This window comes from Crocuta crocuta, unplaced genomic scaffold, assembly GCF_008692635.1.
Source record: "Crocuta crocuta isolate KB4526 unplaced genomic scaffold, BGI_CrCroc_1.0 scaffold1177, whole genome shotgun sequence".
Taxonomy (NCBI): Eukaryota; Metazoa; Chordata; class Mammalia; order Carnivora; family Hyaenidae; genus Crocuta; species Crocuta crocuta.
Genome location: NW_027527921.1, coordinates 194298 through 211820, shown reverse-complemented (window position 1 = coordinate 211820; position 17523 = coordinate 194298). Strand labels below are relative to the sequence as shown.

The window sequence follows — 17523 nt, the reverse complement described above, 5'->3', positions numbered from 1 at the left end:
CGGGGTGGGCAGGGAGGGGGGGGGGGGGGGGGGGGCGGTGGCAGAGACAGGAGCAGGAGCCAGGCAGACCCACCCCACGTGGCATGGACAGGAACACACCAGTAGAGTCAGGGCCCGGGTCCTCTACACAGAACCCTCTGGGGTTGGCCACAAGGGGCTGAAATGCGAAATTAAAACCTGAAACCACGTCCACCAAGACACAGGATCAGGTAGTTCCTGATCATTTTAAAGCTGGAAGAGAGCCTGCTTAGCAAACGCCTTTTCAGCTAGTTTTGCCAGATTGAGCCACTGAACAATGGAGCTGAAGTGAGGAAGAACACAGGCCAACTGTCTGTGAAAGACCAGGGCAGCACAAGGCATGTATCAGGGAGGTAGGCTCAGTCCTGCTGTCCTTGGTGATGTCCTGGGGTGGTGGGGGAGAAGGCCAGGGGCATTATGAGGCCTGCAGGCCATCTGTGGGCCAGGCCCAGCGCAGTGCACCTGTGCGGGAGGGTGGGGCAGGGACACTCGGCGCCCACGGGTCCTCCCGCCCCACCCCAGCCCCACACACGGCTGCCAATAGGATTGCCGACAGCGCACACCATCTGTCCCTGCTGCCATCATCCTGCGTTCAGCAGACCGCCCTGGCTGGGCACTGGAGAGACCAGTGCCCCTGACAGACGGGGCACTGTGCTTGTGGCAGATGATGAGCAATAATAAGAACAGGGTCCAATTGGGCCTGAAGCTGTGTAGCAAATTAAGGTCATGACTAGGGGGTGCTTCAGGTAGGGGGCTCAGAGAAGGCCTTGGGGAGCTGATACTCCCTGTGGGAACACAAGGGAAGGAAAATCATGGCAATGGTGGAGGCCGTCAGGCAAGGAGGGACAGGATGAGTCAGGGAGGTGGCAGAAAGCATGGTATCATCCACTGCGATAGAAGTGACTGGAAGGGTTAGGCTTTGCAGTGGTAGGGTCATGAGAGAGTCAGGGAGCAGAAGCAGGGAGGCAGTCTGGCAAGAAATGGTAGCACTGGAAAGGAGAGGTGTGGACAGATTCCAGGTGTGTCTGGAAGTACCATGGATGGGACAGGATGCAGGCAGAGCCCACAGTCTGACACTGGGCCCTCTGCACCCCATCCCCCCCCCAATCTGGCCTCTGCTAGGGTTGTGCCCATGGCCTGGGGTGCCTCCTCCTCTTAGTGGCAGAAATCAACTCATTCATCAGTGCCCAGCCCAATTGTCACACCCCCCTCTATGCCACCTGCCCTCAAGCTTGCATGAGTGGTGCTGGACAGTTGGTGGCATGTGTGTCCTTCCCCTAGGGAGACTTGGTTCTCATAAGCTAGGACTGCTCCTTGCTCTTCTCTGTTGGTCCCTCGAGGCAGGAGTGTGCATGACACTCAGTAAGAGCTTAAGGTGTATCCAAGTGACTGACTGAGGCCCAGAGAAAAGGTACCAGAAGGGCAGCCAAAGCAGCCAAGGGAGGTTGGGCTTGCATCTCAGTGCTGCATCCAGACAATGGTGCTCAGTGGGTGGGACGCCGGGCCTGCAGCCTCCTCTTGTTATTGCCTATTGACCACATATCTATTGTGATTCAGTGCATGGTAGCCCAAAGTAACTGCTGTCTAATGGCTCATAGGACCCAAGGCTCTCGGGTAAGGTAAAGCTCAAGAAGAACCAAGACAGTCCTCCAGGGGCCTGGCCTCAGAGTGAGTGGGCAGCCCTGCTGGAGCAAACAGTCTGAGGGCTCCTCACTCAGGCCTTCACCCTGTAGGGTTGCTTCCTGACTTGCTAAGGGATCAGCTGCTGACCATTTCAGACTATCCACACATGCCACCTAGGGAGCCCTAAAGCTGATAAATCAGAGAGAAAAGGGATCGGATGGAAGAGGGGTGGGTGCTGATCTTAGTAGACATCTGACCAAGGGTCAGAGAGCAGGTGTAACCAGAGCCTACACTGGGGAGGGGAGGCCTGTGGCTGGGCCCAGGGACGTGAGAATAGGATGAGATAAGAAGACATCAAGTGGGAGGGTGTGGGGGTGCTGAGGAGAGGAAGTCCCCAGTTGCTGTGACAGATAGAGGGGAAGGAGGGGCATGAGCTGCTGTCCCTATGTGTAGACAGGGCTATGTCCATCTGTCTCAGTTTGGGCATCTTGAGGGTTTACACACAGCTATGGGGGCAGCACAGCTCCATGGCCTTGGGGGCCTAAGTCGGGTGGTGGGGGTGGGGGGGTGCAGCTGACCTGGGCCTAGGCAGCAGTGGGAAGCAGGGGCTGTCCTGAGGGGGAATGCTGCTCACCCCAGAGGCCCTGAATGCCTTGGAGGAGGGGAGGAAGGTGGCCAACATTGCCCTGGTGGCTCTCCCTCTGTGCTGTCCCTACATATTGGCTCCAGAGGCATTCAGGGGCTCATTGATTCATTAGCCTCATTAATCCAGTTCTCTAGTCTGGCAAGACAGCTTTTAGGTTTTGTGCGAGGAAGTAGGAAATAGGAACCAGACTGGTTTGGAAGTGACCCTGCTCATCCAGCTTTGTCCCCAGACACATCCCCCTTTCCTGAGGCCAATAGCAGTGAGGGATGACCAGGCCTGGCTAGCTGTCATTGTATAGGGCTCTCCTTGGGGGGTGGGGGTGGTAGGCCTGGCAGCAGGGCCTAGGCAGGCCAGGGAAACCCTCTGAGCCCCAGTTCCTACCTCTGTAAAATAGAAATATCAGGAAGAACCCCATTGTGGCTTCCCTCCCTAGCATGTCTGGGAGCCCCTTACAAGCCTCTTCTCTGAGATGAACAGAACTGGGCATCTAGGCATCAGGGTAACCTCCACACAAAGGAAGAAGTGAGGCCCAGAGTCATCAGGGGCTATTGTTGAGATTAACACTGCCATTGGCTAACGCTGCCAAGGGCAAGACACAATATCCAGTGCTCCTTCAGTGACACTGCCAGCACCTCACCTCCTCTCCTATCAGGAGGCCCCCTCCACCCATAGGTCACAGAAGGACCACCCTCTTCCCTGTACCTCAGGAAGAGTGGGGTTCGCTCGACTTCCAAACTCCCTATGCCCCCCCCAAAACAAGTAGATAGTAATGGATAGTATTGGTTGGGCCAGCCAACCAGGGCCAGGCCCATAAGCCCCTGTGAAGGGATTCCTGATCCAGCTCAAGGATCGGCAGCCTCCTGCCACCAGTCTGTGTTGGTGTTGCCATGTGAGGCTCTGAGGGTGGAGGCTTCCTCCTCAGTTGTCATGGAAACAGCAGTGAGTCTGCTGAGCATCTGAGTACTCGGCTCAACAGAGGGAGGGGAACAGCCAGCCACCCTGGGTGGCAGCTTCTATGACAGACTCTCAGCATCTCAGCATTTGGAAGGACCCGAGGGGCTTCCATGCTCTCAGCCTGGTGAGCAAGGGGGCAACTCAGAGGCCTCCTTACCCACTGTTACGGTGGTTTCCATCCAGGCCTAGGTGAGCCAAACACACAGGCCTTGCCTTCCAGGAAAGAGTCCCCTCCACTTGAGGGGACACATACCATGGGGCAGTGGAAGAAGGTAAACAAACATGGATTCCAGCAGGCAACAGCCTTGAGCTGGGGCTGCCTGGGGAGCTCCGAGCATCCTGCCCCCATCCCCTGCAGGCATGAGCCAAAATGACTCAGGTCCCCTCCCCCTGCTCTCTCACTGGGCCTCTGCCGAGAAGGAGCAGTTGTGCTGCCTCGCTGAGTGGGTTTTGTCTGTCTGCCCATCCCTTTATCCTACCATCACCTCCCAACTGCATCTCAAGCTCTTTGAGTTCAGGGGAGTGTGTACAATGGCCACCCCCTCAGGCTCAAAAGGAGCGTGGCAAAGCCCAAGAGAAGCTGCTGCCCTGCAGCATAGCCATCTGTCCACCGGTCAGGGGCACAGCCACAAATATCCAGGCTCTGGCCAGGCAAGGGAGGCGAGCTCAGCCCAGCAACAAAGGGACACCTCAGAAAGTCTCGGGCCCTGCCTGATGTCTGTGTGGAGACAGGCAGGATGTTGGCTGGAGATGCTTCTCAGCAGACATGAATTGCAAAGGATGTCTTGGAGCCCAGGTGTGCTGCCTGACCCCAGTTCCTCTCTGAGTCCATAACTCCTCTGAGAGGAGAGCAGAGTATCTGAATGTTGACCAAACAGCATCTTTGTGAGAACAGCACAGGGCCTTGTGCCCAGATGAGGCTCTGCTGTTCTAGCATCCTTCTTGCCCCTGGATGCCACCCTGTCTCCTGCTCCTGACAGTACCTCTCCCTCCTCCACTGCTTCCCTTAAGGAGCGCCCCCAAGGCACAGTGTGAGGAGGCCTCCAGCTGAGGATGGGGCTCTTGCTCTGCTTCTTGCTACCACCACCCTGTCCCCAGGGGAGCCCTCCTGCCTGTACCCCTCAAACTGAGAGTAGATCCAGGCTAGGGTGTTGTGCCTCTGAGCTCCTCTTGGACAAGCTGGAGCCTAAAAGGGAATTGAGCCCTGGAAGAATGAGGACCCTCAGTGGACTCAGTAGACTGGCTAGAGAAGAAAAGGGTTTTGAGCCAATGGGTGGCCTGTAGTCTGGGTTCAGCCTGGCCTCTTCCTCACCCCTAGATCAGCCTCTACCTGGTTTTCATAGCCATCTGGTAGGGCTGTCTGAGCATCCCCAGGCCACCCTAGACTTCTCTGCAGTGTTACAGGAAGAGAAACACACACATACTCCTCTCTCAGCACCAAAGACCTGCCGCCCCACTTCTTTGGAGACAAAGAATAAGCTGTTTCCCTGAGTGACTGATGCCATCCTTGGAGTGGTTTTACTCTGGAGGCAGAACCCTGTCTTTACACCAGTCCACAGCTGCAAAGACACCTAATAGGCCCCACCCACCACTTGCTCCTTCCTGCCAGTACCTCAGGGTACCACTCCCTCTATTCCTGCTGGGAAAGTCTGGAAACCCCAAAGCCAACTTCACCTTGGTAGGGCCCAGGATGGGCCAGGGAAGTCTCGGAAGCTCCTCCTGCCCACCAGGCCCATAGCATAGGACTCCAGGCCTCAGCTGCCTTCACTGGTGATGCAGCGGGCAGAGACAGTTGGCACTGCACTGAGAATGAGCACCAGACTGCCCACTGGGACATGCCACTCATTGGGCCAGCAATGCCCCACCCTTCAGACCATGCCCCGCCAGCTGATAGGCAGCCCCTGACCTTGGTGCCCCCCAAGCTTCCACCACAGAGGGAGCCCTGAGGGGCCAGAAGCTTGGCTGTTACTTTGTGAAGGGTACCAATTTGATGTCCAGCCCCATATGAAACTTCCCCCTTGGCCCATCCAGCCATGGCGCTGCCAGGCAGCCTCAGTGCCCAGGTTCTGCATTTGGTGCCCTTGGAACCTGGCACTCTGTGGCCCAGGGCCAGGGCCGGTGGCTCAGCTGCGGGGTGGGCAGCCATGGGGCTGGCTCCATTCATGGTGAATGGAACTCATTCATGTGCATAGCCCAGCCTCCAGCCCTACTTCCAGTGTGAAAAGCTGAATTCATAGTTCCCATGAACAAACACTCCAGGGTTTTCTACAACAGGCAGACTTGAGCTTTCCAGGTTATAACAAAACTGAGACCTCATATTAGAGATGAGGAAACTGAGTCCCAGGAGAGGACAGAGCCACCCCAGGCTCTGAGGCCCCAGCTGAGGTAGTGCCAAGGCCTTGGCCCCCTGATGCATCCCTTCCACCACCCCTCCCAGCTTGCCCACACTGCAGCTCTATGCCTTTGCTCTTCTTTACTCCAGGGCCTTTCCCTGACCTTCTCTTTTCCTTTTGGAGCCCTACCCCTATAAGGTCCAGTAGAGATGCCCCCTGCTCCAGGAAGCCTCCCGTTTTAGCTCAGTCATACCTATGATGGCTGCCAGCAGCCACGATGTCTGGGCATAGGGACTAAGCTTTCCCGGCATGTCACATTTCAGTCCTCAACCACCTTGTGAGGACTCACACTAATCAACCTCATTTTATAGGTGGGGAAACTGAGGCTCAGAACAGCTGAGAGCTGGTGGCTGGCACATCAAGGATTCTGACCCTTCTTCACCACTCCACACCCATACCACTTCATTCATTCCATCCTGTCCAGGACAAGCTAATTGAGAACAGGGCTGTTGGCTCACCTCTCTGTCTCCCTTATGCTTAGAACAGCATCTCATGCAAAAGGGCCCCTGGAGAGGGTTTACCAGGGAGATAAGGAAGGAGTGGAGATTGCAGGGGCTCAGCAGTGAAGGGGTCACCTGGGCCCCAACGTTCAGGCTAGTGCTGGGAAGAGTTGAAACCTTGACATCCCTTGCATTTTATGTGTGGTCTAAGGCTAGAGACCCCTGTGGTCACCAGCTGGCCTTGCCCTGTGCTATGACCACAGTGAGCCCTGTGCTGGACCCTGGATAGTGGGAACCTGATGGAGAGTGAACAGACAAGGAGACAGGATGGGTCAATACAGAGCCTTCCTCGCCCATACAACATAACTAACACATGCTACCACCTCCTGGCATATCCCTCACTCTGAAATTTACCCATCAGTACAGGCAGGCCCTTGTTTGGCCTCCCCTGTGTTCCAAGGGTCTGGTAGATGGCATGCTCAGCATGAGTCTAGCATTTGCATATGGCTGCCCAAAACCAGTGTGATCCTGGAGGGTCAGAAGGTGCTGGTTCTGCCACCCCTGGAATGTGTGTCTACATAAGAGAAGAGGCCTTTGGGAACACGGTGGGCTGGACCAGTGTCCCAGGAGGACTACAAAGCTAGGAGCTGGTATGGAAACCAAGGCCCCCTGGAGTGTGTTAAGGCTTCGTGGGGACCCCAGTGAGAACAAGAAACAGCATCCCCACAGCCTGCCCCTTCCTGGAACAGAATAGTGGGGGACCTATGTGATAATAACAAGGAAGCAAGGTTGGCTAAGTGCCTGTGTCTAGATAGGGGCCATGCAGCATGCCTGTGGCTCTACCCACCCAGCAGCCAGATGGGGCTTCAAGGCCCAAGAGGTGGGTGGAGGACCCAGAGCCCCACAATCAATGATGGAAACTGTAAGTATGAGTCTTTGTGTGTGTTTTCTCCATTAAAAGCCACACTTCTTTGCGAGGCTGGTCTTACTGCCTTCTCGCAGATGAGGGGCTGAGGCACTGAGACAAGCATCTTGCCCAGAGTGACAAGACTAGAGACAGCCTGTGTAAAGTACCACAGAACAGGTGAGGGCCAGGAACAGAAGGTGGGGGCTGGGGAGAAAGACAGAACAGATCATGAAAGGCCAGCGTGCTCCTCTGATGTGTCCAGCTTTTGCCCCAGGAGTTCAGTCAATAAATTTGGGAATAGAGAGGGTTTCAGAGCATGCCCATGTCCCTTCCCCATAACTTAGTCCTCAGTCCCAGGGTGGTCAGTGAGTTACTACATACAGGACCTGGGTCCTATTAGAACACCTGTGGTGGCCTGTGAAGAGAGAACAGGAACAGCACTTGGAGGTATGGGTGGCCATCAGGAGAGGTGCAGTGGCTAGAGGTCAGACCTTGAGAGAGGCCCTGGGCCTCTTTCTCTTGCCTGCCTGCCCACAGTTTAGTGCTGCTGGAAAGTGACATGTACATTACTGTGTACGTTGGTTAGGCTATGGTGAAGGGTGCCCAGCTCCAAAAACAGGCCCCCACCCCTACTCTGCCCCAGAGACCTGCTGAGTTGCAGATACACTGCACACACAGGACGCCACACTCTCTGTCACAGATTGTGGAGGCAAACTGCGTGAGACTTCAGAAACTGGCTCAGGCATCGGGAGGCAGGGAGGGTAACCCAAGAGGGCAGGAGACTGAAATGAGCCCCCAAGAGAGACAAGTTAGAAAGACAGACCCAGGGCAGGCTCGGCTGGTAACCTGGTAGTCCTTAGCCAGCCCCCTTACCCTGTTCCCCTACCTACCTCTAGAAACTACAGTGCCTTAGAGGACCTGAGCAGTGCTCCTCACCCCAGCCATGCAAGGAACCAGAATTCACTCAGAGAGGGACCCAGGACCACAGTCTGGAGGACACCTGCTGTCCCCTCTCCCTCAGGCAGGCCAGTGGGCTCTCAAGTCACTGGGAAGCAGACATGCTGGAAGAGGCTGTGCTGGATGTTTGGACAGACCCTTTTGCCTGTAGCGGAGCCCATTATCCTCATTTGCAAAGTGTAGCGGCTGTACTTGAGTGTCCATGGTTGGGTTCCAGGCTGGATTTCTGGGAACCAGCCCTCTTCCACCCAGCCAGCATGCAAGGAAACCAAAGGCAGCCTTGCTATGACATAGCTCATGGGCCTGACCTCTTAAATCAGGGAAACGATGGTAACTGGAGGTGCTCAGCCTGGCACTTGGGGCTGTCCTGTGCCTCACTAAAAAGCTAAGGGAACCTACTGCAAGGAGGCAGGCTTTCCACTAAGAGGTGAGAGGAGACAACAGACACTCTTGTGCCAGGGCAAGGGGCTGTGAGTGGCATGGGAGAGTACCCAGTGGGCAGCAGCAGCCATGGGAAAAGGCCCAGTAGATATGGGCTCTTCTCATATCAGCACCTTCATTCCTCCTCACAGTCCTCTTGGCATTGAATGCCGTGATCATCCCATTTTACAGGTGAGGAAACTGAGGCCCAGAGAGGAGAAATGACTTGTCCAAGGCACATCAAACACTGGTGGTGACAGTGAACACTGGGCCCCTGACTCCAGACCCTGTACTTGTAACCAGGGACAGGGGGCAGCCCTTTTGTGACATGAAGAGAGCCATCGTAGAGAACCAAAAGCAAGGGGCAACATATCCCCTCACCACATGCAGCCTCCCCTTTGCATCCCAGCTCACCCTGGCCATTGACCTCAAAATGGAGTTGGTCCCATCCAGGCGACCATAGTGCTATCACATGGTAGCCACATGCCTGGTGAAGGCCTCTGCTGCCAAGTTCAGCACTGAGCAAAGACCCCAGACTCCCAGGCCAGCCAGCTCCTTAGCAACCAGCCATTAGGTCCAGCCTGGTGACATCCTCCCACCCTGGTGGAAAGTTCTTTCAGCGCCACTGAGTATATTTGGACCTATCCGAGCAGGAACTTTCTTTTTGCAAATGGCCAAGAAATGACTTCTTTACCATCCCAGGATGATTACATCCAGCCGCCCAACTGCCTCTTGCTGTCTGACCTGCTTTGTTGCAAACCACTGATTTCTCACCATTGGGCAGTAAGATTCCCGCCACTGCATAAGCTTCCGATGGGAATCATCTGCTCCATGTTATTTATATAAATGAACGTGCAGACAAATCCCAGACTTCTAGAAAGTGCCATCTTACTGGAGAGCAGGCCCTGGAGAGTGCTGGGTGGGCCTCAGAGCCCTGGGCTGGCATTGCAGGCAGCTGCTAGTGGGTGTGTTTCCTCCTGAGTGGAACAACCATGACTGCTCCACTGGCAGCTGGGGCAGTAAAGGCAAGAAGGGCTTCTTGCTGGAAGAGAACATGTGGTTGGTGGAGACACAGGGCTCTTAACTGAGCCTGGGAGTCAGCCTGTCCAGGCCTCCATCTCCCCACGTGTGGAATCTATAGCCCTCCTGCTCACAGCACAACCATGAGCTGCAGAGGTGGCCTCTCAGATTCTGGGTCAGAGAGGATGTCTGTGTCAAGCTAATGGGAATTTCACAGGACAAGGGGGTGTTATACTAGCAGTGATCCCAAAGTTGCCCCTGGCTTCATTTGTCCTACGGGCCCAGCAGCCGAGCTGGACCTCACAAGGACGATGCCCAACCTTCTCTTACCATCTTTGGGGCTCTCACCAGCAGCTCTGACCCATGACACCAAGTGGGCAGAGTCACAGGGGAACTTAGTGACATGGGGGAGCTCCACCCAGGCCAAGGAGGAGGAGAATGGGGCCACAGCTGGTGTCCAGGCTGTGCACACCCACTGAGGGCCGTGGAGGTAGCAGGGGAGGCCCTGAAGGCCAGACTGAGGGGTGGGACTTTATCCTGGTGCAGGGCGCATAGCCAGGACATGTGCTACCAGAAGGTGAACAGGGATATGGGGGCAAAAGGAATCAGGGGAGCTTCCAGGAAGAAGCGGTCTTGAATGATGCCATAGAGAGTGAGCAGAACATAGAGAGAGGAGGAAAAGGGAGGCCCTGGATGCTGGGTGGGGAAGTACACCTGTGGCATTCCTCCCATACTCACACTCATGCAAGCTTCACGAAGTTTCCAGAGTTACAGCCCAAAATAGCACATTCCTTTTTCAATGATTTGTGCTTTGAGGTGTCAGGACACTGCTCTGCCCACTTGGGAGTGCTTGGGATGGAGGACTGTGCATTCCACAGTGATGCTAGCACTGAGGGCACCAAGTCAAAAGGCCAGGGGACTCCAGCTGCACCTTGCCCACCTGTCATCACCCTTTCTCAGCCAAGGGGCCTCGTGCAGTTACAGGGAGCCTTGGCCAAGCAGCACCCCATGTGGGCCATGAACACCCAGAGAGCAGTAGGGGATAACAGGTGGAGTGCAGCATCTAGCCCAGTGGTTCTCAAGCTCTGAAGGTCATGTGCATTTCTACAAACTAGTACCTAGTCAGTGCCTTCCACAGGCTGTGCTGAATCCTGCCTGGCAGGGCCCATGCAGTCAGAGCATCTCCACAGATAGAGGTTTTGTGGTTATTCTTTGATGCCCATCACCTCCCAGGTATTATCCCGAGGAAGAGAGAAAAGTAGGAAACTTGAGCCCCCAAAAAACACAAAAGAAAGAGGAGACTCCTGTTCTGTGGTTCTAGGCAGTAGTGATCCTATGAGCATTTGTGAGGCATTGCCAAGGGCATTGCTACCCTGTGAGGAAGGTGCCTGAGTTCCCAGATTTCTAGCCTGAAGGAATGTGACACTCAGGGAGATGTCTAGGGTCCAAAAAGTCTGCCAAGAGCTGTCTGCGGGGCAGAAGTTCTCATGGGACAGGAAGGACTGGTCACTTGGGGCTAAAGTCAGGAACCTAGGGTGGGTATTGAACAGGAAAAGCAGCTGAGATGGCTGTGGAGTGGGAGGGGCCACATGGCCTGTTGACCCCTCCGCCCCCACGCCACACAGGGCCTGCCCTCAAAGGACCAACTAGCAGAGGCCTCAGCATGAGCACTGGCCAGCACATACGCATTGTTTCAGCATGTTGAGAACGCCCTCCTGCCCCTCCGCTTCCCAGACTCTGCAGCCTGCCCAGAGCTGCTGGGCTTGGACCTGGTATAAGGGCTACCTTGGGTCTTACCCTAGGTGACCCAGCAGGTACCCAGTCTAGAAGCCTGGCTGTGTCCTGGCTCCTCTGCCTGGCACTCACTCCATGGGAACTCCATGGCTCCATACCCTGGGAACTGGCCTGCTGGGTCCTACCTGCTGGTGGCCAGCCTGTCTCCCTCTGAGTCCTGGGCCCCTGTCTCGGCTCCATTACCTCACATGAGAGCTGGGGCCTATAACTGGCCCTTAGGGCATGCTCAGCAAGTGTTTGCTCATTGAATTAATGCATATGTGCTAATGACTGTTTCTGTTATTTATCTGATGTGAAGTTTGGGGTCAGAAGCACAGCCCCTGATTATGACATCATTCCTGTGAGAATTGATAGCTCTGTGAGGCTTTACAGTGTGGCTTCCAGGAATCCATTAGAGCTAATTAGTCCCCAGCAGAATGTGACATTCCTAGGCCACCACTTATCTCACTTTTGGGAACATCATGTGGCTCCTCCAGGCACTGCTGGGGATGGGAATTCTGTATCTTGTTTTTTTCTTCTGAAAGGTACCCCCCTGCTTTCCCCAAGACCTGAAACCATTTACTTTCCAGAGTTTCTGGTATTTCTGAGTTCACTCTAAAGAAGGCACAAGATGGTTTTGAAAAATCTTGTCCGAGGTGGAATATGGGATCTCAAGACCGCTTCTCTGAGGTTGGGGAGTAATGACAAGTACCTGTGGGCATCCTCTCCCCACTCAACCTGGTTCTTTCTTAGAACAGATGCTATTAGACCATGTACCTCACACAATTCAGGATCTTTGGGAGCGCATGGTTTCGCTGTGGCATCCTCCTGGACACCCCCACCTTGGGTGACCTCACTTGGGTCCAACAGTGCTGCCCATCCACCCTCCAAGTGAGCCTGAGCTCCTGGTCGTGGAACGTGGAGCACATTTCCTGCCTCTCCAAGCCTCAGTTTCTTCATCTATAAAACGGGAATCAGAAGGTGTAAGGCTTGAACAAGCTGGTGTACCGTGGCCACACCATCAGCACCAGCTGCAGCTTCCTTTGTCATTACCACGTCATTGGTGATACAATCTGGTCAGAAAGTCTTTAATTCCGACACTCTGGATCTAAACTAAACTAGTTCCAGGCTTTGTTCGGACATTTGGCTTGTTTATTTTATTTTAAAACAAGGGGCAACTTTCACCATAGTAACTCACCAGCAGTTCTTTTTAGAAGCTAGAATTGTCAGTTCTGTGTGGAAATGGTGAGTGAGTGGTGAGATTGGGAGTCAGACGAATGCATTATGTTCCCTAAAAACTCAGTTACTACAACCCATTTAAGGTCCTCAGAAAGAAGGAGGTAAATAAAGGCCAGTGCCACACTCCGTGGTCACTGAGCCTCCTGGGCCTCTGTCCTCATGTGAACATAATGTCCTGGCAGGGGCAGAGGAGCCTGAACCTTCCCCAGCTCTCTAGACGGGAGCCTTGGATTTTGGAAGTGAAGGCGATCAGTTCACAGGCGATCAGATCCAGCTGAGGACTGACAGTATATGTGGCAGGATGGAGGCTTAGAGGACTGGCCCAAGCCTGAGCGGGCTGGAGCTGCTGGCTGGCCAGGAGGCTGGCCATGCTTACCTTGAGGGAGATGCAATGGCAGTATGGGGGACTTGAGCCAGCACGAGGTGGCAAGGGATGGGGCCATTAGCTGTGAGCTCGGAGTTGCCCAGGTCCCTGTGGCTAAGGGAGGCCATGCAGCAGCCCCAAGCCACAGAAGAGGTGCCAATGAAGCAGGAGCGCCCCTTACTAACATGTGTCAGGGTGCAGAGAGTGGTGCCAGCCACTGCAGGGGCTCCAGAGCTCATGGGAGGCGGGTGAAAACAGACCTGGCCTCGCAGAGGAAGACTTCCCAACAGAAGGGTGATTTTTGCAGGACCAGTGCTGGGGTGGGAGACCTTGCCAAGGGGGCTTTGTCCCCGAAGGCTGTGGGTCTGGGACCTTTCCTTCCTGCATCCCCTGATTAACATCAGCATTTTCCTGCCTGCAGAGTCGAATGGCAGAGAGCCTGCGCCTTTTTGACTCCATCTGTAACAACAACTGGTTCATCAACACTTCACTCATCCTCTTCCTGAACAAGAAGGACCTGCTGGCGGAGAAGATCCGGCGCATCCCGCTCACCATCTGCTTCCCTGAGTACAAGGGCCAGAACACCTACGAGGAGGCCGCTGTCTACATCCAGCGGCAGTTCGAGGACCTGAACCGCAACAAGGAGACCAAGGAGATCTACTCCCACTTCACCTGCGCCACTGACACCAGTAACATCCAGTTTGTTTTCGACGCGGTGACAGACGTCATCATACAGAACAATCTCAAGTATATAGGCCTTTGTTGAGGAGCTGGGCGGGCCAATTTGCCTGTGGTGAAACCCCTGGGGTGTCACACCCCCACTCGTGCTAGGGAGACCCAGCCTAGGGGCAGAAAACTGGGGACCTGAAAAATGTCCCCCCCCACCTCCTTGGCCCCCACATTTCTGCAAGCATAAATATATATGGATAGATTGCTAGGTAGATAGACATCCACAAACATGCACACACACACACACATATGCACACACACAGTCTGGAGACGGCAAAGTTCCCCAAAGTGTTGAGGCCTCATGAAGACTTAAGCAGTTGTCACCATGTTCACTATGAGCCCATCCTGCCCCTTCACTTTGCCTTCCCGAGCCGGCCCCGCTCTGCATGGGGGTCCTCGTGGGACTATGAGGATAGGCGGCTGGGTCATCTGGAAGAAGCCAGCTCTGCCCAAGCTTGGGACTGGGGACCTTACTGCTGACCAGGAGGGAGGACCAGAGCAGGGTCCATGCGCCTTCCCTGCTGGCCACGCCTACCACTGGCCTACTCTGTATCACGTTCGTTCATTCTGGAACCAGGGTGCAAGGCCAGATGACAGCACTAACCAGACCTCTAGCCACTCACAGCTCTTTTTAAACAGCTTCAAAATATGCAGCAAAAATCCACACAATAACATGAGTGGCACGATTTGTTTCAAACTAGGCCAGCTGGGTTCCAGCTTTTCTTCTACTAGTCTGATGTTTTATAAATCAAAACCTGGTTTTTCTTCTCTGACATCCTTTTTTTGGCCAAATCTCGTGGTGTTTAGCAGAAATACGGAAAATTTCAAATGCAGTTGAGTATTCTTTTTTAAAATGCAGATTTTCAAAACATATTTTTTTTCAGGTGGTCTTTTTTGTGTCTGGCTTGCTGAGTGTAAAAGTTGTTATCTGGACGAGTCTGTCCCTCTGCTCCCGAGCGACACTGGGGCGGATGGCCGCCCTGTGACAGCCTCGCGGGGCCGCGTTGTACATAAGCCTGTGCAGCGTCCTCTTGTTACTGGTGCGGTTTCTGCTTTGTTTTTATTTCAGAAAATAAATGTGATGTATTTAAAGAAGGTTCTTCACCTAGGAGCGAATGAACAATAGCTAAATGTCTTTGGTATTTAAAAAGTAAATTATCCATTGGCTTTGCAAGTGGAGGAAGGGGAAGCAAGAGATGGGGTCCTGGCCCCTGCACGCCCTACACCTGAGACGGGCTGAGAGCAGCCTCAAGTCCTGTGAAGGCTCAGCCAGCATTGTAGCCTGAGGGAGGCCCTGCTGGGACCTCACACTCTGGCCCTTCATGTCCCAGGGCCTGTGACACCCGCCATCATGGAAGGACCTTGGCCGAGGGCCGCATGTAAATATGAACCCGTGCTGTTGAGAGGGAAGGCACCGCCAGAGTCCTTGCCAAATCTCCTTTTCTCTCAGCCACTGATTGGTACCTAGATGTCTGAGGTCAGTGTGTGGAATCACAGTCAAGGACTTTAAGAGATGTACAGAGGGAAAGAGGAGCTGGTGATTGTATGAAAGTTAAAGATTGTCTACTTTAAGAAAATAAAATACCCTGAATGAGCTGAGCCTTGTCCTGACGTGCTGTGTGTGTGTGCGGCTGACATCTGGGAGGGTGCCCAGAGACACCTTCCATGCCCAGGTTGCGTTTTCTTTCCCCTTATCCACACATTTAGGTAGAATCATTTGGAAATCATTTGGAAATCAGGAGAGGGGGAGGCCTGCCAGGCCCCTGTGTCTGGAGCGGCTGAGGTTCAGGGGTGAAGATGGCTCCAAGACCCCTGCCCAGTACTGGCCCAGGGTGCACCAACACCCACACCCATCACACCCTAGAGACACCTCTGCCAGAATTAGAATTAGACTCATCCCCACAGAGTGGAAGAAGTGGAGAGCCTGGAGGGTGCTGACAATGGCCAACATTATAGGTGGTCCTGCAAGGTGTGGGGAGGAGGGGTCCCCCACTATCCCACTGTTTGCTGACTCTAGCTTGTGTGCTTAGAGGCATCTCCTTGTGGTAGAAAGCACTAATTAGTAGTCAAGTAACTGTTCGGCCTGCACCAGGGTCCTTACAGATATTTTAACATCTCTACCATAGCAGGTTGTTGGCTGTGACCCATTTTACAGAGAGGAAAGGTGTCCAAGGTCAAGGTCAGGGGTTGGTGGAACAGAGAGGCAAGTACCTCCCAAGCCTGGGGTTCTTGACTGGCTCTGCTCCTGATCCTTCTGCACCCAGACAGACAGGATTCCACTGGGAGCCCAGAGACTCCTGCACCTCCTCCTCCAATCCAGGACCCACACAAAACCCTAAATGAGGACCAGCAGGTGGAGACGCACATGCATGCACACACACAGATACACAGCGTACAGACACATACAGATTGGGCTGTCTCCCTCCCCCACCCTGAGCCCTCTTGGGGATTCCCTTCACACCTTCCCACATCACCAAACAGCAAAAACCCAAGGGGACTTTTGTATAAGAAGAAATAGCATGTGACTTAAAATCTTTGAGACTTATTTTACACTTTTAATGCCAACTGTGAAAAGCGCAGTAATTTCACCATGAGCATCCTTCACCTAAATATACACAGATAGAAGGAAAACAGGAGGATTCTGCCTTCTCTTTTGATGTGCTCAGGGATGGGAGGTGGCTTCCCTGAGACAGACCTCCCACTTCCCAGAGTCTAGTCGGCAGACTCTTCAGGGTCCTGCCCTCCACTGCAATCTATCTGCATTGCTTTTCTTTTTTTTTTTTTTTTTAACTTACATGAACTGACTCTCCTTGCCTCCTTTCATCGACAACTCTGATTAGTATGTGTTCTATATTCTTCTCTTCCACAACATTTTGGAGACCATGTATTCAGTGAATTTCTTTTTTCATTTCGTGTGTTGACTGTTTTTATTGAAGTATAATTGACATATAATCCTATTAGTTTCAAGTATACATCATAGGGATTGAGGGTTTTTTTTAATGTTTATTTTTGAGGGAGTGGGAACAGGGGAGGTGCAGAGAGAGAGAGGCACAGAGGTTCTGAAGCGGGCTCTGCGCTGACAGCAGAAAGCCCCATGTGGGGCTCGAACTCATGAACCACGAGATCATGACCTGAGCTAAAGTCTGATGCTCAACCAACTGAGCCATGCCAGTGCTCCAATGATTCAGTATATTTATATATGTTATGAAACGATCCCCATGATAAGTCTAGTCACCACCTGTCTGTGCTGGTTCTTCCTCTCATGGGCCTGCTACATCCACCTCTTGCTCCGCTAATCATGCTGATGTACTTTCCCCAAGCTTGAAGTCCAAGACTGTCTATCCCTCAGAGCCCAGCCTGCTGAGTGTTGCACATCCCCTCCTTCCCACACTCCATTGCATAGTGCTCACTCCAGGGCAAGGTGACCTGGGGACCTGGCACAATTTGACCCACCTCCTTCTACTGTGCCCAAACAGTGCCCAGTATGGAGAAGGCACATGCTAAGCCACAGGCCCAGAAAAGGCCCACCAATGGTGGCATCAGCCAGAGGGAAATGAGCTCTAGGGCCAGCAGCAGAGGGACCAGTGAGAGGAGGCCAGCACTGACAGGAAGAATCTCTATCCTGTGCAGGAAGGCCTGGCCCAGTCCTGCCTTCTGCAGGTGACTAACCACAAGCCAGGTCCCACCGTGTGGCCAAAGACTCCCTCTTATAGGGCACACTGCCATCTCCACCTGTAGTTCTCTTGGTCATCAAAGATGATGAGACGGGTCAGTGACAATAACCTCAGCTCCCTTCAGTGACGACACACCATATGGCCCTGGGCTGAGCCTGGTACACACGTCTAATTCCAGCCTCCTCTACTCTCAGGAAGTCGAGATTACTGATTCGATTTTATAGAGGAGAAAGCAGAGACCTGGAGGGGGAATGACTTCCTGGTGTCACACAGTGTAACAAGTGACCCAACCAGGCCTGGGTTATCAGGGGCAGTGCTCCATCTACCTTCCCTGGAGCCCACACAAGCCCCTGGCCATCTGGGACA

The 17523-nt window shown here is 53.8% G+C and overlaps 2 protein-coding genes across 3 annotated transcripts in view; one reads left to right on the top strand and one right to left on the bottom strand.

Annotated features, from left to right (window-relative positions):
* GNAZ (G protein subunit alpha z) overlaps positions 1-15082 on the top strand; it is a 31560-nt gene extending 16478 nt beyond the window's left edge. The window contains exon 3 of the mRNA XM_077749248.1: positions 13176-15082. Coding sequence (XP_077605374.1) covers positions 13176-13520 — 345 coding nt within the window. The 3' untranslated portion in view covers positions 13521-15082. The remainder of the gene's footprint in view (positions 1-13175) is intronic.
* Positions 1-17523, bottom strand: part of RSPH14 (radial spoke head 14 homolog) — a 100106-nt gene that overhangs the window by 50488 nt on the left and 32095 nt on the right. The window lies entirely within an intron of this gene.